At 56.6% G+C, this 22,795-nt stretch overlaps 1 protein-coding gene and 1 long non-coding RNA gene across 5 annotated transcripts in view; one reads left to right on the forward strand and one right to left on the reverse strand.

Annotated features, from left to right (window-relative positions):
• Positions 1-22,795, forward strand: part of RBM19 (RNA binding motif protein 19) — a 120,631-nt gene that overhangs the window by 83,732 nt on the left and 14,104 nt on the right. For all 3 annotated transcript variants that reach the window (XM_061384917.1, XM_061384918.1, XM_061384919.1), the window contains 2 exons: positions 1,443-1,548; positions 16,248-16,368. In XM_061384917.1, the coding sequence (XP_061240901.1) occupies positions 1,443-1,548; positions 16,248-16,368 (227 nt within the window). The remainder of the gene's footprint in view (positions 1-1,442; positions 1,549-16,247; positions 16,369-22,795) is intronic.
• LOC133228890 (uncharacterized) lies at positions 1,543-5,249 on the reverse strand. Of its 2 annotated transcripts, XR_009730409.1 has the most exons (4): positions 5,041-5,249; positions 4,810-4,909; positions 4,007-4,136; positions 1,543-2,765 (listed from the first exon to the last, which is right to left on the reverse strand). It is a non-coding gene; the product is annotated as an uncharacterized LOC133228890 (long non-coding RNA). The 2 variants fall into 2 exon arrangements; XR_009730408.1 differs by having other exon boundaries at positions 4,810-5,249.

The raw sequence follows: 22,795 nt of genomic DNA on the forward strand, positions 1-22,795 counted from the left end.
GCAGAATAAAGCAGGGTTTGTGGACTGGGCTCCACTAGGCGCTCTTCCACCTCACCTTCCTGCTCATCCCCACCTGCCCAGCCTCCAGGCCCTTCGAAGTCGGCCATGAGCCCCAACTGGGGGGGGTGGTGCTGGGAAGACTGACAAGGTGCCCCCCAGCCCCTCCCCTCCCTGGCAGGCCGGCCTCCTCACCAGCAGCAACCCCCCACCCCCTGCTCAGAGCGAGGCCAGGATGGGGAGCGAAGCGGCCGGGTGCGCGCCAGGGAGACGTGCAGATTCATTTTGAGGCCTCATAATGCTGCATTTACACACCATCCTGCCTCCAGAAATTGGGCCGGCCGATGCCTGGTCATGCTGGCAGGGCCGCGGGTTAACTCCTTGGATTTAGCTTAGATCATTTCACAAGAGCTTACGGCCTTTACTGTGTTTTTTTCGCCCAATCGGTCTCTGGCCCTGAGGCGTCCTAGACCGTCGTAGGTAGGCGCGTATGCCCCCGCACCCGCAAGTGTGTGTAGATTTTCAAATAAAATAATACCTCTCTTCAGATGCCACACACATTAAATATTTATTGGCAGCAATCGCGTGTATACGTTTGATAAATGGACCTGAGGATGGGGTGGGGGCGGGGGCAGTGGGATGGGGTAAAAGCAAGGGAGGCCCCATCCTTTTGTCCCGGAATTTCTCAAAGCTTTATCCTTGAGGGGCAGGGGGTGGAAAGGAGGGGAGGGGCTGGGGGGATGGCCAGGGACCATCTTTACCTGTCTGATCCCTGTTGGGAGGGGGTGGGGGGTGAGCCGTTTTCTCCCCTAGAGCTTGGCCTGACTTCACTTAGCACATATCAAAACCCAGAGGCCGGCGGGAGAAGTGGAGTTCAGAGGGCGTGGCTGTGCGTCATTCAAGCGCCAAGCACTGAAGAAGCACTTCAGGTCCCATGTCTGGGATCTGCCGTGGGGCCGATTTCAGGTCAAGAGACCGTGCTGACCCCGAGTCCGGGGGCCCCTGGCGCGCACACATGAGCAGGCCCTGGTCCTGGCCAGTCAGGTGTGCAGGAGTCTGGATCCCCACCCCCCACTTGCTGAATATTTACCCCTGCCCTCCAACTCCCCAGGAGCAAAGGGAGGATGAGTGTGTCCACCCATTAGAAAGGAAGGGAAAAGTCTCCATCAGCGGGGTTGTCCCCTTGCTGCCCGGCATGATGACCAAGGCCTGAAGGGAGGAGGCCACCCACGCACCCCCACTGGGGCACATGCTGGCCAGTGGGGAGCCGGCACTGACAGGAGTGTGTGCACACCTGTCTGTGCACACGTGTGCAATCTGTAAGTACCCCAGTCTTCTGACTGGCAAGGATCAGCAAGTGGGGATCAGTTCTGGCCCACCCTCATATCTGCCCCCTACCCGGCTCCAGTGCAGGCAGTTCTGAAACTCGCATGTTTTTGTTCCAGCACCTTCGGGGAGCTGAAGACCGTCCGCTTGCCGAAGAAGCTGACCGGGACGGGCACGCACAGAGGCTTCGGCTTTGTCGACTTCCTCACCAAGCAGGATGCAAAGGTGAGACCAGGGTTCCTCCCACCCAGCCTCTCCTTTCTGGGCCATTTTGCCAAAGAAGCAACAAGGCACCTTAACAGATGTGGGTGCCCCTACCCACCCCCCGCTGATGTGGGTTTCCTCTTCTCTCCCTGCAACCCTGCTAATTTGTATGATGTCCTTGGAAGAGAAGACCCTGGGTTTTGTGTTGGAGGAAGGGGCAGTTCAGGGTGCTGGCTACTGCAGATCAGACAGCAAGTGTGGGAGACAGTGTGGAGAGTGTGGAGGGGAGCCGGTGGGTGGTGCTCAGTGAGGAGGCCACCAGACAGCCCAGTGGGAACCCCTGGGGTCACCTCTATCCCTACTTCTTCCCACTGGTGCTGGAGGCTTCTGTTTTGTGCTCGCTTCAGGTCAGGCCAGGCAGGTGCTGCTGTGTATAAGCACGGGTGCAGAGCTACTTGGAGAGAGCTTTTCTTTTTGAAGCAAGGCGGCCTCTCTGGGTTTGGGGCTTGGCGCACGGGGGTCCTGAGTCCTCATGCTCTCTCCCCAACAGCAGAGAGGGGCAGAGGCTATGTGACCCAGGGTTCATTCAGCTGTGTCTGTGGTCGCTGGGCCGTGGCGCCGTCTCCGTGGGCTCCTTCTGTGAGCCCGTGCCACAGCCCACCCGCCCCCACCCTGGCCTGTCATCCCTTGAGGGCTCAGTGCAGCGGGGGAGCAGCTCACACTGAGGGCTGGCACGCGCCCTGCCTGCGACGAGGTGTCTTCGGAGAAGCAGGGTGTTGGTTGGGAGCACACCCATTGGCCTGCTGCAGGGGTGGGTGGGGCTGGAGGTGGCAGCTCAGAGACACAGCTGCGGCCTTTGTGGGCCCTGGGAAACACGCACAGGCAGAGAGGGCACCCTGGGACCCCGGCAAGCCTGCCAGCCAGCCACCTTTGTCTCTCAGCGTCTTGAACTCAAGTGCCTGCTTTGTTGACACGTGGCCATGTTTGTCCAGACATCTGCTCCTCTTTCTTCTTGCCTGGCAGCCCTTCCCTTGCCTCTCATCCTCGTGGCAAGAGAGACCGCACCCCCTGCTTGCAGCCAGCCCATGCATGGCCTTGACACTCACCAGTAAGGGGTGCACCTGTCGGGGTCCCCACGCTGGCTGGGCGGGAAGCCGGGAACAGCATGTCTAGAGCACGGCTCCTAACGGCTGGCCGCTCTGCTTTCCCAGCTCTGCCCTGTTCCTCAGTCTTCTTGTCTGTAAAAAACGGGGCAGTGACAGGTCCCACGGTCACGGAGTGAAGGCAGATGGTGACACGGGTCCTGGCACACGGTGCTCATTCACGCCAGCCCAGGTCCCTTCGGGGCCACCAGCCCTCCATCCGCAGACAGGAGAGGAGAGGCCTGCAAAGTAGTGCTTTCTCTACTGCATCCGTTGAGCCCTCAGCTTCCATGTTTGTATAGAACCACCGTCATCTGCTCTGTCAGGGAGACTGTGACCAGAGGAAAAATGAAGGGGCTTTGCTCCTGCTCCCTAAATCACATCTTTTATTCAGATACAGTTGGGTTTCCCAGGTTGCTCAGTGGTAAAGAATCTGCTTGCCAATGTAGGAGATGTAAGAGATACAGGTTCAATTCTTGGATCAGGAAGATGCCCTGGAGGAGGGCATGGTAACCCACTCCAGTATCCTTGCCTGGAGAATTCCATAGACAGAGGATCCGGTGAGCTACAGTCCATGCGGTCGCAGAGTCGGACACAGCTAAAGCTACTTAGCATGACGCAGCACAGCCAGGGCTGGCTGTCAGGGCACAGACTCTACAGCCGGGATCCTAGCACTTAGCTGCGGTGTGACCTTGAGGGGGGTCCTACATGCCTCAGTTACCCCCCATATAAAACAAGAACGGGGTTTTCCTCATCCTGTTACCGTGAGGTTTGGATGAAGTGATAGTCTCAGAGTGGGATCTGGCCTCTGTGAGCTCTGCGTGTTAGCTGCAATGAGCAGGAGTATGGTGAGGGTGGTGGTGGTGATTGGAGAGGAAGGCACAGAAGGAGCAAAGAGAAGAGTTGTCAGCGCTCCTCCAGCTGGAAGCCGAGGCCTCTCCCCAGAGCTTGACAGCAGAATTAACGTGGCTCTCAGGACCCAAAGGGTGGGACCAGACGTGAGCTCCCAGCCTTGAAATTCCACGTGCCCCCGTCCCCAGGACACAGTCAGTATCTCTTTGTTCCCTGGGATCATTAGAATGGGGCAGGAGGGCAAGGGTCCACAGGTGGGCAGGGCAGTGCCAGCTCCCCGTACCGGAGGCCAGGCTGCAAATGTTCTCTGCCAAGCCCAGCACAGCCCTCTGCCGATTCTTGGAGATGGCTCCTCCTCCCCCACCCACCCCCGCCCCCGCCCCTGCTCTCCCTTCCATCCTGGGCTCCAGGAGGAGAAAGGGCAGCTGAGGACAGCAAGGACGCAACCCCACACCCCTCCGGGACTGGCTCTCATTGCCCCTCACCTCACACAGGCGGCAGCCGGGCTCCTGAGCTGTCCTGGCCCCGATGTCCCCGTCTCTCTCAGGCCCTTTGTGCTGCCGAGGAGTGAGCTGGTCTCCCGTAAAGTCTGAACCCGCCAGGAGCGCGCCTCTCCTGCAAAGATCCCTTTGCTCTTTTTGCTTCCCGGAGAAGCCGCCGTGCCTTCTCCCTCTCCTTCTCCCCGTCTGCCTGAAGAACTTTATTGTCTCCCGAGTGGAACATATAGCGCTCTCCACTGACCCATAGCGCCATGCGTGCTGCATGTTGGTGAATAGGATTCTGAATATTGTAAATACCTGGTTAGCTCAAGGGTGGGCGTGAGTTTGAAGAGGGAAAGCAATGCTGGAAGGAGACACTGAGTTAGAAAACCCCAGAGATCCTTTTTTTTCCTTCTCCAAAGATAGCACTCATGGGAATCCCAGGGCTGGCAGAGGGGCCTCCAGGACCTCTCCCCATCCCCCATTTCTCAGGGCAAGCACCTCCCGACCCCCAGAGGTTCTCCCTTTGAAGATCTGCTTTAGAAACCCTTTCCAGGTCTTTACTGAACCCTGACCACTCGGCTCCCTCACCAAGGGCTTCATTTCATCCCCGTTTTTTTCCCCCACGTGAAGATGAGTGGTCAGGCACTGTCTTGGCGTCAGCAGTGACTGAACCTGGAGATGTAAGCCTCCCACGGGGACCCCAAGAAGTCCTCAGACAGGAGAAAAGGCAAAGAGGAGGAAAAAAAGGGAAGGGGGACTCCTGCGAGGGGCGGAGGCAGGGAGGAAGTAAAGGCCGATTGCAGCACCTTGGGTCTGGAGAACAGTGAGGAGATGAGGTCTGTGAACCCAAGTGTGTGACTCCGGGCACAGGGCTCCTCCCTGGCACCAGCTGGTCCATTTCACCAGCTGGCAGAGGAGAGAGTTAGGCTCCCCGGTCAGTCCCCGGAGGTATCCCCACAGCACCCAGGTCTCTCTTTGGGCCCTGAGCACCGGCCATCTGCGTCGTCCCCACACCCAGGGATTCTCAGTCTTCTGACCTTGCTCCATGACCCCGTGTTCCAACCCAGCATATCCTGGGGAACTCCATCATCTGTCTGCCCCCCACTCCCAGGGTCAAGCACAGACCCCCAAACAGGAAAGAGAATGCTAGCACAAGGCTCCACGGAGAGCTCAGGGTAACCAGGCAACTGAGGACAATAGTCAGAGGCTCCAGCGACTGCCGGGCAGGCTTTGTGTGTGACACATACTCGGCACACGCATTGTCTCGTCCCAACCTGCGGCAACCCTGGAATGCAAGAGAGATTTGCATTAACTCGCTCCCTGGTTTCTCCGAGCACTGGCTAAGCTTTGTGCGTACAGGACCGTGGGAAGCTGGGACCTGGCTCTTGCTGACATGCTAAACTGGGGGTGGGACCTGGCCTGGCCGTCAGCCCCTATCACAGGCTCCCGGAACTGGCAGGTTCTCCTAAACCTAGGGCGTTTTACCAGCCCCTGATACCCCAGGCATAAATGTCAGTCCCTTTGAAAGGGCTGCTTATTATCTGAGCCTCCAGGTGCAATGAGCCTGCCTGTCTCAAAGAACCTTCCCGCACGTGCTAGAAAGAAGCAGGGATAAAGGTTGGTGAGAGCAGACGGGAAGTCCCAAATTCAGTGGTCTTCTCCCATGGCCTGGGTCTGCCCTTACGTGTAGGGGTGTTTGTAGTGTCTCGGGCTCACACAGTTCTCTGGGCCCTGATGATGTTTCTGGAAGGGGAGCCCCTTGGCACCAATTTAAAAAGCACATCCACTTCTAAAAGCCCATCTGGGCGTTCGCATGCATAGGCTTAAGGAAGCCATTTGACAGATGGAAAAACTAAGGTTCAAAGGGATGGGGCCACTTGGCCAGAGCTGAGAAACCCCACATGTCCATCTGATTCCAAAACCCATGTGTTAGCACTTCCTTCCTTCATTCACATATTCACTTAAAGCGAGTGTTGGCTGCAACCAGACGGTGTGCCCAGCCCCTCTGCCCCACACCCCCAACCAGCCCCAACCCCTCCCCAAAGAAAAGGACTCACCAATTAGACATTTTGGAGGAAGGCCAAAAGGCTGGGCCTTAAAATGTCTCTTGGGAACAGGCCCAGGATGGAATCAACTCCTCCAGGGGCCCCAGAGAAGTAGCAGGCATCCCTTTAGCAGCCTCCACAGCCCCAGTCTCCATCCAGCCCTCCCAAGCAGCTTTCTACCTGCACGGGTGACCTGGGATTTCAGACCAGCTGTGTCCCCGCCCATTGGCCAAGAGGCCACCGATAGCCATTGAGATTCCATGTAGAAGCCGCCACCTTCTCCGTCTTTACCTGGACTGCCGGTCGGTCACTGAGGAAGAAGAGCAGACTTGAGGTTCAGCAACCAGAACATTCTTTTTTTTTCTTTTTCTTTTCTTCCCCATGCATGCGCCTTTAATTTCTCCCTTCTCCGAGCCCACCGAGCCTTTGTACTTTTGCAGTTGCAGCTGTTTTTATTTGCCGCTGCTGCTGTTGTTTTAAAAGGTCTATTTTCACATGGAATGTTATCCAATTAGCAGAGCAATGTGTTGGCTTAAATAAACACTTGGGGGGAGCCGGCAGTAGGGAGATGGGATGGCGGGCGGGTTGGCAGGCAGCGTTCTTCTCACTGGTAAACAGCCACAGCTTTAATTGGGGGGTCGCGCCAGTTGACGTCTCCTTTCCCACTTCTCACTTTTTGCTCGCTGCCTGCGGAGGTGGTGGGGGGCAGGGAGGGGTGATGTGGGCACACGGCCTCAGGCCCACCGCAGTTGGGGTGATACTGAGCATCTCGTAGGGGGAGTCCCACCGGGCCTCTCCACACCTATGGACTTCGCCTTGCAAATTCCACCAAAACGAGACTGGTGGTGGGAAGAGGTGATGGTGAGCGAACCAGACAGAGCTTCTCAAGGCGGAGACAGCCGCCTCCGTGCTGGGTGCCTGGCCATGGTGCAGGCGCCATCAACAGCTATCGCCATCAGGCTAGTGATGGTATGCGGTCTGCACACATTTGCTTATCCAAGTGCAAGGACAGCAGAGAGTACAGCCTGCTCCATGGCCCCGAAGGAGTGCAGCCAGGGACTGAAGGGGACATGGCCCCATGGGAATGAGAAATCCAGGCTGTGTGCTCCCCCGGGCAGCCCATGTTCTAGAAAGGCAGGGCGGCACAGTGGTTAGCAGCGTGGCCGTGAAATCAGAGCTGCCTCCTCCATCTGTGTGAATGTGCACAAGGGGTTTTACCTCCCCGCACCCCAGGTTACTCGTCCCCACAACCAGAAATAGTAGTACTACCGCCAGGCAGCTGTGAAGGTTAAGTGGAAGGATGCGTGCCAAGCGATTGCCATAGGCTTTGGCAGAGGGCAGCAGAGAAGGAGAGGCAGTGGTGTGCTCTGGGCCCCTGTGAGGTGGTTTCGCTGCACTTTGGAGACTGGGGTCGGTTGTCTTTGTTGCCTTAACTGGACGCAAATCCGGGAATTAGGGTGCTGTCCCCACTGGTCCACTGAAGCGTGTGTGTTAAGTGTGTGCATTCATGCTCGTGGGGTTCTTATTTATTTATTTTCAGTGTTGATTGCACGGAGTCTTCACCGCTGTGTGGGCTTTTCTCTAGTTGTGTCGAATAGGGGCTTCTCTCTAGTTGTGGTTCGAGAGCTTCTGATAGCTGTGGCTTCTCGCGTCTCGTTGTGGAGCACGGGCTCTAGACGCGTGGGCTTCAGTAGTCATGGCATTCAGGCTTGATTGCCCCACAGCATCTGGGATCTTCCTGGACCAGGAATCGAACCCGTGTCTCCTGCATTGGCAGGTGGACTCTTAACCTCTGGACCAACAGGGAAGTCCTCATGTTTGTACTTTAATTGCAAGTTTTGCCTAGTTCCTATCATCGGGGCCCGGGGCTAAAAGAAAGCACCTTTGAATCCTGAGCCTTGCACTTGAGAGCAAGGATTTGGACTCAGCCAGCGCATCTATGGGCTGAGAACCCGGGATCAGGACAAGCCGCCCTCCTGCAACGAGCAGATGTTCATCCATCACCACCGGGCATGAGTGGCCCAAAGCGTGCCCGTGTCCTTCTGTCCCTCTGTATGTCCTGCAGCTGCCCCACCCCCGTGGGGTCAGAGTGGAGGCCATGGGGCTCCACCGCTCTGAGAAGGGCCTGGGTTCAGATGTCCTTGTCTCAGATTTACTCAGCGGTCTAGACCAGTTCCCAAGGAAAGGTAACCAGCCCAGCTGAGCTGACCGGCCTTTCTCCCTCCCAGTGGCACAAAGTTATCATCATCTTAAAATCAGATTACCAGGAATTCCCTAGCAATTCTGTGCTTAGGACTTTAGGCTTTTGCTGCCGAGGGCCCAGGGTTCAGTCCCTGGTCGGGGAACTAAGGTCCTACAAGCCGTTGTGGTATGGCCCAAAAAAGTAACGATAAAACTACACCACCAAGGGCAGAATCACCAGTCCCAGCAAGCACAGGCCCTGAGTGTGTGCCGGGCGCTGGATTAAATGCCTGGTCATGTATTCTCAGCCTCAGGAAGCCTGAAACTCCACCACTTTGTAATCGAGAAAGTGAACACTGAGAAGTTTCTCGTCAGATCAAAGGCAAGAAAGCACCAAGACCAAGCTTTCCGTGCTGCTGTGAAGCCCAAGGCCATCGCCAGACCCCACCGCCCCACTGCCTGGTCACTCTGGGCCCTCGGCTCCCTGGGGGGGCCTCTTTCTCTAGTGGCTCTTTTCTCCGTCTCTGAGGTCAGAGGTCATGTGTCACCTTCCTGTTCCCTGGTTCTGTCCCTTCATTTGGGCTCTTAGTAGGTCCTCCAGTGATGTTGAGTAGAGTTGAGCTGTGTGGATGGATGGATACAAGGTAGAGACATCTAGTCATCTGAAAGATTTGGACACAACAGCCTAGAAAATGGGTCCCTGAGCGTTCCTTAGAAAACTGCCCTCAGCTCCACGATATCAGACCTCAGAATGGCCCTAGGTGCTAAGTGGGGGGCCCCCAGTTGGAGTCACCAGTGTTGTGCAAAGAACCCCACTTATTCAGGGGGGTAGCTCCTCCCCCGTGGAGGCCAGAAGCAGCTGGAAGATTTGCCAAGAGCACGCGTACAGGAGTCCGGGAGTGTTGGGCCAGGGACAGAAGTGATGTGTCCCTCAGGCGCACGGTCCAAGAGGATACAATACCAAACGTCCCAGGGTGGTGGCCCCCCCTCTCTGGAGCCGCCAGCCCGTGGTGTCCGACGCCCTCGGCCGAGAAGGAGCCGAGCTCCCAGCAGGGCCAGCACTCCGAGCTCACGTGGTCGTTCTTGGCTGGCACAGGCCATGATTCCTCCAGGCATCGGGGACACAGATGGTTTGGGACAGGTTGGCGGCATCCGTGTTCAGGTGGATCTGGCATGTGCTGAGAGATGCTGCCCTCCCTCTCGGCAGGAGACAGCAGAGGGCCGAGAGATGCCCTGTCTTCTCAGGACAGGAGGCCTGGCCTGGGTCCCTGAGACGGGAGTCCTGCCAAGGGCATCGAATGGGCCTTTGTCGCCAGGAGGCAGAGGCCTGTCTCCAGGGAAAGCCAAAGAAAGACCTTCCAGCCGGCGCTGGAGGCCAGGGCTCTCAGGGCCTGCAGTTGGTGGCTGAGGTCAGAGGAGGTGAGAGAGGCATGCTTCTGGGATGGCCGGGGCAGAGAGCCGGGTGATGGGGACAGCTCCGGACCCAGGCCTGAGACCTGCTGTCTGAAGCGGGCCGTCCATCTGCCCGGGTCAAGGCAGAGGGGACTTCAGGCGGCCATCTGCATCAGCAAACAGAACCCAACCCCAGATGGTTCAAGGGAAGAGAGATTCATGGAAGGGTAAGAAGGGCTCAGGGGCTCACCAGGGACCATGCAATCCACCCCCTCCCAGGGCCAGTGACAGTGGGAGCTGCTGCCACCTCAGGCTAAGGGACCTTGAAGGGACAGGTGAGGGCTTGAGCTGTCAAGGGGGAGCCACCAGCAGGAGCTGTCGTCCTCGGCAGAGGGAGCAAGGGAGAAAGTCCCCCAACCTCTCTGATCCCTCCCTCCAGCCTCCCATATGCTTGTCCTAAATTGAACCCAGGGCCCATGAGCCCTGGTTATTCCCTACAGGAGAGTCACCCCGGAGAAGGGGTTGCAGAGGAAGAGCAGAAATAACCAGCACGGGCACATGGGATCGTGGCAGGAATGGCCCCGAAGTGGCCCAGTTAGGGGGGTGTCTTGTCATCCGTGGCCGCCTCCTCTTTGCCAAACCACTGCATCCTTAGAGTTCTGTTCTGCATCTTCAGGCTTCAGCATTTACCCTGCCGGGGGACCGATCAGGTGTTCAGCCAAGTCCTAGCGGCCCAGGGGACTTCCCATCCCTAGGTGCCGAAGTCACGCATGTTGGGAGCGGGGTCTTTTGTCCATCTCGGTGCCACACCCAGGAGTGTGTGTGTGTGTGTGTGTGTGTGTGTGTGTGTGTGAGGTCTTGGCCTAACCAAAGGTGGGGTCTTCTGTCCATCTTGGTGCCACACCCAGGAGTGTGTGTGTGTGTGTGTGTGAGGTCTTGGCCTAACCAAAGGCGGAACCTCGGGCTTGATGGGCCAGATGTACTCATTTTCCTGCCACCTGCACGGACTGAATCCAGGGGCTGGGGGAGCCAGGGCAGGACCCCTAAGTCCCAGGCAGCCCTCCGTCTCCAGCCAGGACCAATCTCAGCGTCCCTCCCGGTCTGGAGATGTTTTCAAGACCCTCGGTGGAGAAGACTCCAAGGCTGTATCCACTGATCATGTGTTGCCCCGAGCAGTGTGCTGCGGATAGCAAGGATAGAGACCTCCCTTGGAGGTCCAGGTCAAGCTGGGGAGCCTGGCACACAAGCAGATGCTGGAAGACAGCTGGGGGCGCAGGGCACAGCATGGGGGGTGCTGGAGTCTGTAGGAGGGGAGCAGGGGGCCACCAGCAAGTCGGCTCTGACAAGGGGAGCCCTCCAAGGCTGAGGAGAATGTTGTGAAGGCTCAGAGATGGAACCCATAGAGGCGGAAAGGATAAGTAAGAAGGACCTTGTGCTGTGCTGTGCTTAGTCGCTCAGTCGTATTCGACTCTGCAGTCCCATGGACTGTAGCCCACCAGGATCCTCTGTCCATGGGGAATCTCCAGGCAAGAATACTGGAGTGGGTTGCTGTGCCTTCCTTCGGGGGATCTTCCTGACCCAGGGATCGTACCCAGATCTCCCTTTATAGTCTGAGCCACCAGGGAAGCCCAGGAATACTGGAGTGGGTAGCCTATTCCTTCTCCAAGGGAATTTCCCAACCCAGGATTCAAACCAGGGTCTCCTGCATTGCAGGCAGATTCTTTACCAGCTGAGCTACCAGGGAAGCCCAAGAAGGACCTTGACGTGCCTACAAACTTTGGCCTCAGTTTTCCTCTCCTTGAAATGGGAGCATGACCTGTCTCCTCATGAGTAGGCTGAGGTCATGTGCTTAGAGTTCTTTAGAGCCCAGGAGATCTGTAATCCTGGGTTTGCAGCCCCTTGGATGGCAGGGGAGGAACACAGGCACCAGAAGCAGGATTTGGCGAGAAGCAGGGAGCTGGGAACAGCTAACTTGCCACTTCCTCCTCCGTTGGCACACCCAGCCCTGCACAGAGCTCTGGACAGCCCGCCATGACTGAGGCCCCATGGGCACACCGTGCCTGGAGCTGAGGTCTGGGAGGCTTTTCTCTGGGGAGAAGGTGGCTTGGATTGGGAGGAAGCTGCTATCAGACAGCAGTCCAGAGCAGACCATTCCCCTGTCTCAAATATATAACAGGCTCCTCTGGGCTCTTTTTTTTTTTTTTAAGCAGATCATTCTTTTAAAATTAATTAATTATTCCTGGCTGCACTGGGTCTTCCTGCTGTGTGCGGGCTTTCTCTAGTTGTGGCAAGCGGGGGCTACTCTTCGTCATGCATGAGTTTCTCATTGCAGCGGCTTTTCTGTGGAACATGGGCTCTAAGTTCGCGGGCTCAGGAGTTTCGGCTCCCAGGCTCTAGAGCACAGGCTCAGCAGTTGTGGTGCATGGGCTTAGTTGCTCTGCGGCGTGGGATGTCCCGGGGCCAGGGATCGAACCCATGTGCCTTGAATTAGCAGGCAGATTCTTAACCAGTGGACCACCAGGGAAGTCTTAACCATTTCTTTTTTTAAGTCCTTACTGAATTTGTTAACAATATTGTTTCTGTTTTATGTTTGTTTGGGGTTTTTTTGGCCCCAAGGCATGTGGGATCTTAGCCCCCTGACCAGGGATCGAACCTGCACCCCCTACAGTGGAAGGTGAAATCTTAACCACTGGACCACCAGGGAAGTCCCCGGGCTCTTTTAAGGAAGCCCAGATTACTCGGGATTATACACGGCCAGTTTTAGCCAGGAATCACTGTCCTTCCTGCCCGGGACAGTTTGAGGCCACCACATTCCAACCAGCAAGGCAATGGGGCTGGAAACACAACCTGATTTCCTACTCACCTGAGGGGATTAGAACCAGGAAGGGTAGTTCTGCTATTTTTAGAGATTGACATATTGTGCTCTAACCTCAAATACAAAAGAGCTTTTGTAGCCTACTTACTATTGTTCCTGCTCTTCAGTGTGGCAATGGGAAGTCAGGGGCACACGTCATAATAATATCAACAGCCAGCCTTTAGTGAGAATTACCGTGTGCCGGGCAATGTGGTGTTAGACTTAATAGTTCATTGAATCTGCGCAACCATTCTTCTTTGCTACCTCTAGATTTACACATGGGGAATCTGAAGGGCAGAGAGGTTAAGCAGCTTGCCCAAGATCACACAACTTACAAGCGATGAAGCAGGGATTTGAACCATAAGTAGGCTTAGACTGTAAAGAATCTGCCTGCAGTGCAGTAGACTCGTGTTCGATCCCTGATCCAGGAAGATCCACTGGAGAAGGGAATGGCTACCCACTCCAGTAGTCTTGCCTGGAGAATCCCATGGACAGAGGAGCCTGGGGGGGCTACAGTTCATGTGGTCACCGGAGTCAGACACGACTGAGCAACTAACACACAGACACAGCCCAGATCCAAGCCCCCAGCCTTAACTGCCATGCACCCTCATGTCTTAGAGTGAAAAGCCCTTCCAAAGAGAAGGGGATGAAAATTTGAAAGGGGTGACAGGAGGCTGGGAGACGGAATTTTTAGTAATTCCCACAATGAACAGGGCTTCCCTGGTGGCTCAGCCGTAAAGAATCTGCCTGTAATGCAGGAGACACTGGTTCAATCCCTGGGTTGGGAAGATCCCCTGGAGGAGAAAATGGGAACCCGCTCCAATATTCTTGTCTGGGGAATCCCATGGACAGAGGAGCCTGGTGGGCTACTGGGGTGAGCCTGGTGGTCGGTCCATGGGGTCGCAAAGAGTCAAACACAACTTAATGACTTTACCACCGCCACAGTGAACAGAGACTGCTCCAGGCTTTGTGTGGCACTGGAATGGAGAGTGGGTAAGAAAGAAACACAGATGTGACGACTGGAGCTAGAGAGAGGCTGGGGTAGGAGCATCACGCCTGGACCCTCCTTCCAGGCTCCATAATCACTTCTTTGGACCCTGACTTAACCCCTCCCAGAGGCCGCCGTTCAGCCACCCCCACCCAACCGTGTCCCCGGGACCACCGCTCCTCAGGGACCCTGGCACCAGAAGTACCCACCATGCCAGACTTGCAACCAATTTCTCTCCCCCCTCTTAAAACCCCAACTCCCCCAGTCAGGCTGTTTCTCTGCCTTGCCAGCTGAGAACGCGTGTGTTTTAAAGCTCTGAATGGGCCATTTCGGCTCGGAGTCCAGATGCATTTTTATATCTGTGTGGGAAAAAAATGCAGAGGCTCGGCTGGCAGTCAGAAAGAGTTTTTAAATTAACGTTTTTAAAAAAAGAGAGAAAGTTTCCCGCACCTGGCCCCGCTCAGAAAAGCACAGAGAAGAACAAAGACATTTCTTTAATTTGGCCCCACCCACATTTAATTTTTAAGAAATAACGTGTCCTGCCCAAGTACTTTTCAGATGCAGCTGTCTATCAAATACCTACCCTGTGCCAGCCTCGGGGCTCATACTGTGTAAGTCACACACGTAACCCCATTTTACAGGTAAGGTAACTGAGGCTCATAGTGGGGCAGTTGGCTTACCCAGGGTCACACTTGTCTTCCTAGGCTGCCATGGCTTAAAAGAGCAGTGTTGTCTTCTCTTGGTGGGTGCTTGCTAAGTCGCTTCAGTCATGTCCGAGTCTTTGCAACCCCATGGACTGTATAGCCCGCCAGGCTTCTTTCTCCATGGGATTCCCCAGGCAAAAATGCTGGAGTGGATTGCCATGCCCTCTTCCAGGGATTTTCCCGACTCAAAGATCGAACCCGCATCTTTTATGTCTCCTACATTGGCAGGAGGGTTCTTGATCACCAGCGCCACCTGGGAAGCCCTTAGTGTCGAGGCCAGAAATCCAAGATCAGGGTGCGGAAGTGTTGGTTTCTTCTCAGGAAATCTCTGTTCCACGGCCTCTCCTAGCTTCTGGTGTCAGCCAGCATTCCTTGGCTTGTGGACATCACTCCAACCTCGGTCCTCACGGGCATTTACCCTGTCCGTGTCTTCTCGTGGCCATCTCTTGTAAGAATGCCAGTCACCCTGGATCAGGGGCCCGCCCTGCTCCACCAGGTCCTTGTCTTAATTTAACTGCAGCTGCAAAGACCCTCTTTGCGAATTAAGTCACAACCTGATGGGGCGTGGAGAGGGTTAGGATTTCCATGTATCTTCTTTGTGACAGGGACCCAATCCAACCCGTAACCATCACAGTACAGATGAGGTTAGAAAGGGCTTGGTTCCGGTCCAGACCACTGCTGGGTACGCACTGCCTCCTCGCAGCATCAGAGAAGCCAGAGGGACATGCCCCCACAGCGTCTCTTCTCGTAGCAGATGGCGCTGACTGCTACCCAGAAGCAAAAAGCAAGACATTGCTGCCAGCTGCTGCTGCTCCCCGGTGCTCACAGTGCCCAGGGACCTGCCCTCTTCAAACTCAGTGCTAACCCAAGGCCCCTCTACCGAGAGAAAAAAGAAAAATCAGAGCTATCTGTGGCAGCAACACCACCTCCAAGAGAACTAGTATCTATTGAGCGCTTGCTGTGTGCCCCCAGGCTGTTCTGAGCACTTTGAGTGTTAACGCTACTCTAGAACCCTAGAGGAGGGTGCTGTTAAAACACCTATTTTATAGATGAGGAAACTGAGGCCGGGGAGGTTTCTTTAACTAGCCCAAGACCCTGAGGCTAGGAAGTACAGGACCCGCCGTGCCCAGGCAGAGTGGCCTCAGAGCCCAAGCTCCTGGCCACCAAGCACCACCAGCTCTGTACGTCAGGGATATTTTGGGAAGGGCCCCAGCACAGAGCCGTTTAGCTCTAGACCCGGTGATACTGAAGACAGAACCTGCTGGTGCCGTACAATTCCATTTATATGAAGAACAAGCAAATCTGCAGACCTGGAAAGTGGACTAGTGTTTGCTGGGGCTCCCGGGGGGTGGGGAGTGGCTACCGGTGGGTCCACAGTTCCTCTTGGGATGATCATGGTTCAACGAGCTCTAAATGTCCTTGTCCATCACTGTTCTGAAACAGGTGTGGGGACGGTCACATGACTGTGAATAGCCTAAAAGCCGTTGCATTGTAGATGGGTGATGAGTTATATCTCAGTAAAGCTGTTACAAAACAAAAATCAAAAAGAGCAAAGTAGGCAGCGTGCAGGGGAGGGTCAGGAAGGGTGGAAAGCAGGAGGCGGGAAGAGCCGGGTGGATGCTGGCAGCCCTGAGCGTGGTTCTGCAGAGGGCAGCAGAGAGCCGGGGGACGGAACCCCCAGGGCCGGCAGAGGACGTGTCTGCTACCCGGTGTAAGCACGGGGCCCGTGTGCTTGTCATCGAGGGGCCAGACCGGCTCGGCTTCCTCAAGAGGCACTGCCCCGGAGGAAGGCCAGCCAACTAACAGGCTCGCCATCCCCAGACGGGCTGTGACCCTGGCGGGGAGCTGGCCGCCTGGCCCACGCACCAATCACAGGCCGTGACGGTGGCTGTTGTGACCACCCCACCAGTTGTAGCTCTGCCCTGGTCACGTAACCCCCTAGTGGAAGAGGAGCGCGCAGTGCCTCCTCACACCCCTGCCAGGGAGCTGGTGTCCCGGGGCCAGGGCTGGCCTTTAGCTGTGCGGGGCAGGCGGCCAGGCTGCGGGGAGGTCTCCACTCACGCTCTGTGTCTCTCTCCAGAGAGCCTTCAACGCCCTGTGTCACAGCACCCACCTCTACGGCCGGAGGCTGGTGCTGGAGTGGGCCGACTCGGAGGTGAGCCTGCCGGCCCTGCGGCGCAAGACGGCCGAGCACTTCCACGGTAAGAGGACTCCCCCGCCCCTCCATCTCTCTGCACCTACTTTCTGTATTCCTTCTGCTTTCTCCGAGCCGGTGCGGGGTGCTGACCTCTGCGGGTGGCATCAGTGGCCTCCATACCATTGGTGTTTGCCCGTCGAGTCCGGTCATCGGGAGGCCTGGCAGGAAGTCAGGGAGAGGGGCAGCCTGGGTCAGGGTGGTCATCCTCACCACCCCACCCCCGCCACCTCCCTACCTGTCCGGGTGCTGCCGGCTGGCTGTGACTGCCACCAAAGGCCACAGCTCCCGTCCAGTAGCCCTCTCCACCTAGCGAGTGCTCTCTGTCCAGGGTCCAGTGGCCAAGCCAGGGGCCCCTCGCCCCAATTTCTCTGCAGCCGCTACCCCTTTACTTGTGCGTCCTCAGTTGCCCGTGTACTTCCTGCCAGGACCAAGCCCCGCCTCTCACAAGCCTTGGTGGTATCACCCGGCCCCGCCGATGACTCAGCCCACCCCCGCTAATTATTAGTGAACTAATTATTAGTGAGCCCCTGCCATGCCCCGTCCGGCAGTGCAGCACTGACCTGGGCGGATGGCCGGGGTTGGGTCCAGGTGGAAGGCGCCGGATCCAGACAGGCCTCCCAGCAGAGGCGACGCTTGTGCCCACAGAAGGGCTCCCCGAGGTTATGAGTGTGACAGTGGAGAAGCAGGCTGGCCAGCATGGCGGGAGCAGGTGGAGTCGGAAAGGGTGGCCGGAGGGGCTTACACAAGCCTTGCCTTCTCCAGCATGTCGTCCAGAAGTGGAATGGAAGCCCTGTGACTGTAGCTTCGCCCACCAGACTCTTTAGAACACACCCCCTGCCCAACCCAGGGGCCTCTCCCGCCTAATCCTTCCCCACCACACCTCCCTCGGAGGTCACCGTCCCCAAACGCCCAGCAAGACACTGACTTTGCATATGCTCTTCCCTCTGCTCACAGTGCCTTGCCTCAAGTTTTTTTTCAACCTGGTCAGTGCCTATCTAGCGTTTAAGGTCTAGCACAAAGGATACCTCCTCCAGGAAGCGTTCCCTTTCCCCGCTCCTCAGGTTATCAGTAACGGCTCTGTCCTCTGCTGTTTCCACGGGTGTTCCTATATCTCCTTGCCGCATCATCGTGTATTTCTTTACGATTCTTCTCCCCACTGGACCAGCGCCTTTCCCATGGTGGAGACTGCACCACTGGGCTTACCTTTGTCACTGATGGGTTGATCTCTGAGCCCCCATGCCAGCCGGGGCCCGTCCAAGACTGGGGAATCCATAAGTAAAGGCAAACGAGAAACCAGAGACGTTAGGGCTAAGTACACAGCCACAAGCACACGACTCAATAAGTCCCCAAATCCTATCTTTATCGACAGCCATTGACAGGCCCAAATGCACCCATTGGCAAATGTTTGTGTAAGGGACTCTTCCATCCCCCCTACCTCCCCTCCCTGGGGCCAGCGGGAGAGTGCAGGCTCAGCAGTCCTGCCCTGCCTTGGAGAGCAACCCCCTTCAATAGATTGATCTCCAAAGACAGCCTCCCCCCAGAAGAAAGCCGCAGCTGGAAGCGCTTCTGTGAGATTGGCCATCTCCCCAGGTCAACTGCATGCCGAGGCCCAGATGGGCAGGTATTAGGTTGGCCAAAAAGTTGGTTTGGGGGACTTGCCTGGTGGTCCAGTGGTTAAGAATCCACCTGCCAATGCAGAGGACACAGGTTTGATCCCTGGTCTGGGAACTAAGATCCCACATGCCCTGCAGCCAAAAAAAAAAAAGAAGGGGTTAGGGTTAGGGCATGTGGGACCGTGCGTGCCACCACGCAGCACACCTGCTGAGCCCACACCCTAGCAGCCGTGCTCTGCAACAGGAGAAGCCGCCTCGACGACAGCCAGGTACCAGAACTAGAGAGTAGCCCCCGCTCGCCGCCGCAGCTAGAGAAAAAGGCCACGTGCACCCAGCAGGACCCAGCGCAGCCAAAACAAACTTTTTTTTAACAGTTTGTTCATGAACTATCCGGAGAAGGCAATGGCACCCCACTCCAGTCACTCTTGCCTGGAAAATCCCATGGACGGAGGAGCCTGGTAGGCTGCAGTCCACGGGGTCGCTAAGAGTCAGACACGACTGAGCGACTTCACTTTCACTTTTCACTTTCATGCATTGGAGAAGGAAATGGCCACCCACTCCAGTGTTCTTGCCTGGAGAATCCTAGGGACGGGGAGCCTGGTGGGCTGCCGTGTGTGGGGTTGCACAGAGTCGGACATGACTGAAGTAACTTAGCAGCAGCAGCATGAACTATCTTTTGAAAAAACTTGACGATGGTTTGGAAAAGATGGTATGGGAAAAAAACCAAATGAACTTTCTGGCCAACCTAATGCAATAATAGTGGGAAAAACAGCAGTGAATTTGCATCTATCTTCCCATTCATGCTCTCACAGCACTATGCAGTGGGTGTGAACAGCCCCATTTTGCAGATGACAGAACTGAGGCCAGCTGAGTGTAGAGGGACTCATAACAGCTACTGTGTATTAATAATAAGGACTTCTTCTGTGCTGGGGCACCGTCTGTATGTGACACGCATCGTGTCTCTCATCCTCACAGCGGCCCCTGCTGCCGTGGGTACTGCTGTCCCCAGCTTGCTGCTGTTCAGTCGCTAAGTCGTGTCGACCACATGGACTCCAGCACGCCAGGCTTCCCTGTCCTTCACCGTCTCTTGGAGTTTGCTCAAACTCATGTCCATTGAGTCAGTGATGCCATCCAACCTTCTCATCCTCTGCTGCACCCCTTCTCCTCCTGCCCTCAGTCTTCCCCAGCATCAGGGTCTTTTCCATTGAGTCAGTTCTTTGCATCGAGTGGCCAACGTATTCATCGTACAGATAAAGAAACAGAGGCATGGAGAGGCTCCGCTGAGTGCCTCCTAGCCGAGCGTCCTGGGACGAGTCCCTGGCCGCCTGGGGCTTCTGTTTGCCATTCCACAAGTGGCTCAGTTGTGTCCGACTCTCGCGACCCCCATGGACTGTAGCCCACCAGGCTCCTCTGTCCATGGGATTTCCCAGACGAGAATACCGGCGTGGGTTGCCATGTCCTTCTCCAGGGGATCTTCCCGACCCAGGGGTCAGATCCACGTCTCCTGCATTGGCAGGTGGGTTCTTTACCGCTGAGCCACCGGGGGTGGATGCCCTCAGTCACCCCGTTTTACAGATGAAGGGACTGAGGCTCGCATAGATGACAGAACTTGCCCAGGGTCACCTAGATAGTAGGGGGTGGAAGCAGAGTTTGCACTCTCGGACAGCCTGGCTGTAGCACCCCATTCTTGGAGTGACACCCCCTCCGTCCCTCCCCAGTAGGCAGAACGCTGTGGGGGAAGCAGGGCAGACACGTCAGCTGAAAACCGGTGCTCTGAAAATGTCAGCCCTCTCACCCACCTGCCCATTGTCTGTGGATCTCCTTGGGAACGGGGTACCGCAGCGGCCCTAAATACTCAGAATAGGGCTGCTGGCCTCCTGCCCTGCTGGCTGCACCCTTTTCCCGGCTCTGCCCCTTTCCCATGGCGAAAAGTACCCAGCTCGTTTGTGTCAAAATCCGCATTGTTCAGAGCTTCCAGGGCCCTGGCAGACTTCAAGGGCAGGTGGGATCCATGCCCAGTTCCTCCCCCCAGGCCCTGAGCTGTGCCAGGAAGGCACTCAGATCTCAGGTGGAAGCCCCGAGCCCCATTTGCCCAACCCGAGCACCGAGGCCACGACAAAGGGCTCCCTGGGGAAGGTGGGCCTCGGAATGAAAGGCCGGCGTCTTAGCCATTTGGGGGGATCCAGCAGGGAGCTCACTGGTGACACCGTGGCCTCCGAGGTGGTCAGAGTGATGGAGAGGCCCGCCATTATGGCTGGTGCAGTCACCGTGCACCACCCCAAGTTCACCCTCACCTCCGGGGCTCAGCTCCTCCACCAGGCCCGCCGCTCCCCTGGGGGAGACCATGGGGACAGGGTGCTGCTGGGCCGAGGGCTTCCCAGGCCCTCTGACCAGCTCTTCTCTCCCCTGTTGGTCACTGACAAGCCGAGGTCAAGGCGCACAGCTCCACGAGCAGTTCGGGCCAAGTAATACTCATTACTGTTATTATTCCCATGACAACCTTCATCTGTTAAGCCTCAGTCCGTGCCAGGTACTGTCTATGGGCTTTCACAGGTATTAATCCTGCAGAATCCTGGCAGGTAAACACTGTCATTATCCTCCGTTTCCCAGATGAGGAAACCGAGGCCCAGAGAGGGCCAGTGACTTCCCCAGGGGCGCCCAGCCACTAGTGACCAAGTCAGGAGTCAGAGCTGGGCCTCTAGCCATCCTGCTGGCTACCCGTGAGCAGCTGTGCACGTGGCCCCTTACGTTTCACCCCAGTCTGTGCAGTGACCTCAGGCAGGTTGCTCCGCCTCGGTTTGCCATCTGTACAGTGGGACTAGGGTGTTACCTCAAAGGAGGGGTAGGGGCCGGGGCTTACAGGAGATGATGCTTCTGAAGCTGAGGGTGCCCAGTGAGAAGGCAGCAGATACTACATTTTCTCCCCTCCCCTGCCAGGCGCTTACACATCCTGTTTTCCTTGCATTCCTGTGGACCCAGGCCAAGGGAGGATGCTCTCTGGGCAGAGGAAAGAGACGTAAAGAGGAATCCTAGTTTTTAGAAGCCCGGACAACAGGGAATATGTGAGAGAGAGGAAGGGAGGGAGAGAGAATGAGAATGAAATGCCCATCAGCTGGGCAGGGCACAGGATGGTGTGTTTGCATCTGATCCTGGATGCCACCTGGTCCCCATGCCTGGCACACAGAAGGTGCTTCTCAGTACACGGTAACAACAAGGAGGAGGAGATGGATTCCTCGCTGATAAAAATTCGTGCTGTCTGGCCATCTGATGCGATCGTGGGAACTAAATGCCCTCAGCCCCCTGTCTCACCCTCACCACTTACCTAGGGTCCCTTATCAGCAGCCACAAAAGCTCAGAGCAAACCCCCCAGTGCCCCTTCCCCAAGGCAGGGGTGGGCAGTCTTCATTTCATCCACTGGTGTCCCTGATCACGTGGGGCATTAGATAGTCCCTGGTGAATTGACATTTAACAAAACACCCATCAAATGGACCAGCCAAGAGCAGGTCTTTGAAAGTCATTGGAAAAGCTGCCCCGAGTAGGCAAAGCCCTTGACTCCGGACAGCGACACTCGCGCCCAGGGATGAACACGACCACCCCGTTCCTCAGTCCCGCCTTCCCGTCATCTCCCTGCCTCCCTTCCTGGCCGGAATCAGCTATCTCATCCACAGCTCTGCGGCCCCCCGGCAGGTGAAGTGCTATTCTTCAGTGCCTTGCATGCGGGAGGGTGAAAAGAGAGAGCACGGAGGGAAGAAAGCAGAAAGGCGGCCACTGGCTGCGTCCCTTTCTTCCCGAGCGTGTTACAAACCAGCAGGGTCAGGGCATTGAGAAGCTTTCAGGGCCCCGGCAGGCTGTGGTACCTGCAAGCGCCGCCGACAGAATATAATGGTACGGAAGCAATCCGCCCGCAGAACCCTCTGTTTTCGAGCGCGCACAGCCAGGGAGGCCGGGGCAAACAGGCTTTTATTTGGCCGGGAGCGCGGCTCTGCTTCCCAGCGTTGTCTTATTCCAGCTGGGAGACTGATGGGCTGTGGTTAGCGGCTGTACCTTTCACCTCCAGAGCTGGGAGCGCAGACATGACCAGCGTGGCAAGTGGCTGGCAGTGCCGCCGCTCCCCCACCTGGCCAAGCCAGGCCAGCCTGGGATGTGAGAGCTGCCCTCATCAGGCCCAGGCTGTCACTGGCTTTCAGCATGGTGCCCCTCCCTGCTGGGGAAGTAAGGAGCCCAATTCCTGGGCCCCTGGCTCCGTCGGCCTGACCCACCCACCCGTGACTTGAGATCTCAGCCCAAGTATCAGAGATTGGACTTCTCCCCGACACCTGCCGTCCTGGGAGTTCCCCTGTCACCCCACACCTCATCTCCCTGACACTTTAATGAACACAGGTTCCCATGCCAGATGCATAGTGAGGTCATACTGAAACGTGAGAAAGGTTTATTGCAGGGCCATGCAAAAAGACAAGCTGGCTTCTGACCCCAAAAACCCTCAAGCTCCCCTAAGGGTTCCAGCAGAGCGTATTTAAAAGCCTGTTGGGAGGAGGGGATCCCCGGACCCGTGATCAGATCGTGCATAATTTTCTGACTGATGGTGAGGGAACAGGGCGGTGTCACAGGGGTTAACTTTATCGGTCCTTAGGCTCCAGGAAGCCTGGGGCTGTGAGCTCACGGTCATCAGGTGGTGGTGGTTCAGCCGCTCAGTCGTCCAACTCGTGATCGTATGGACTGCAGGACGCCAGGCTTCCCTGGTCCTCCACTGTCTCCGGGAGGTTGCTCAGATTCATGTCCCGTTGGGTCGGTGATGCTGTCTAACCACCTCCTCCATCT

Source organism: Bos javanicus, chromosome 17, assembly GCF_032452875.1.
Source record: "Bos javanicus breed banteng chromosome 17, ARS-OSU_banteng_1.0, whole genome shotgun sequence".
NCBI lineage: Eukaryota > Metazoa > Chordata > Mammalia > Artiodactyla > Bovidae > Bos > Bos javanicus.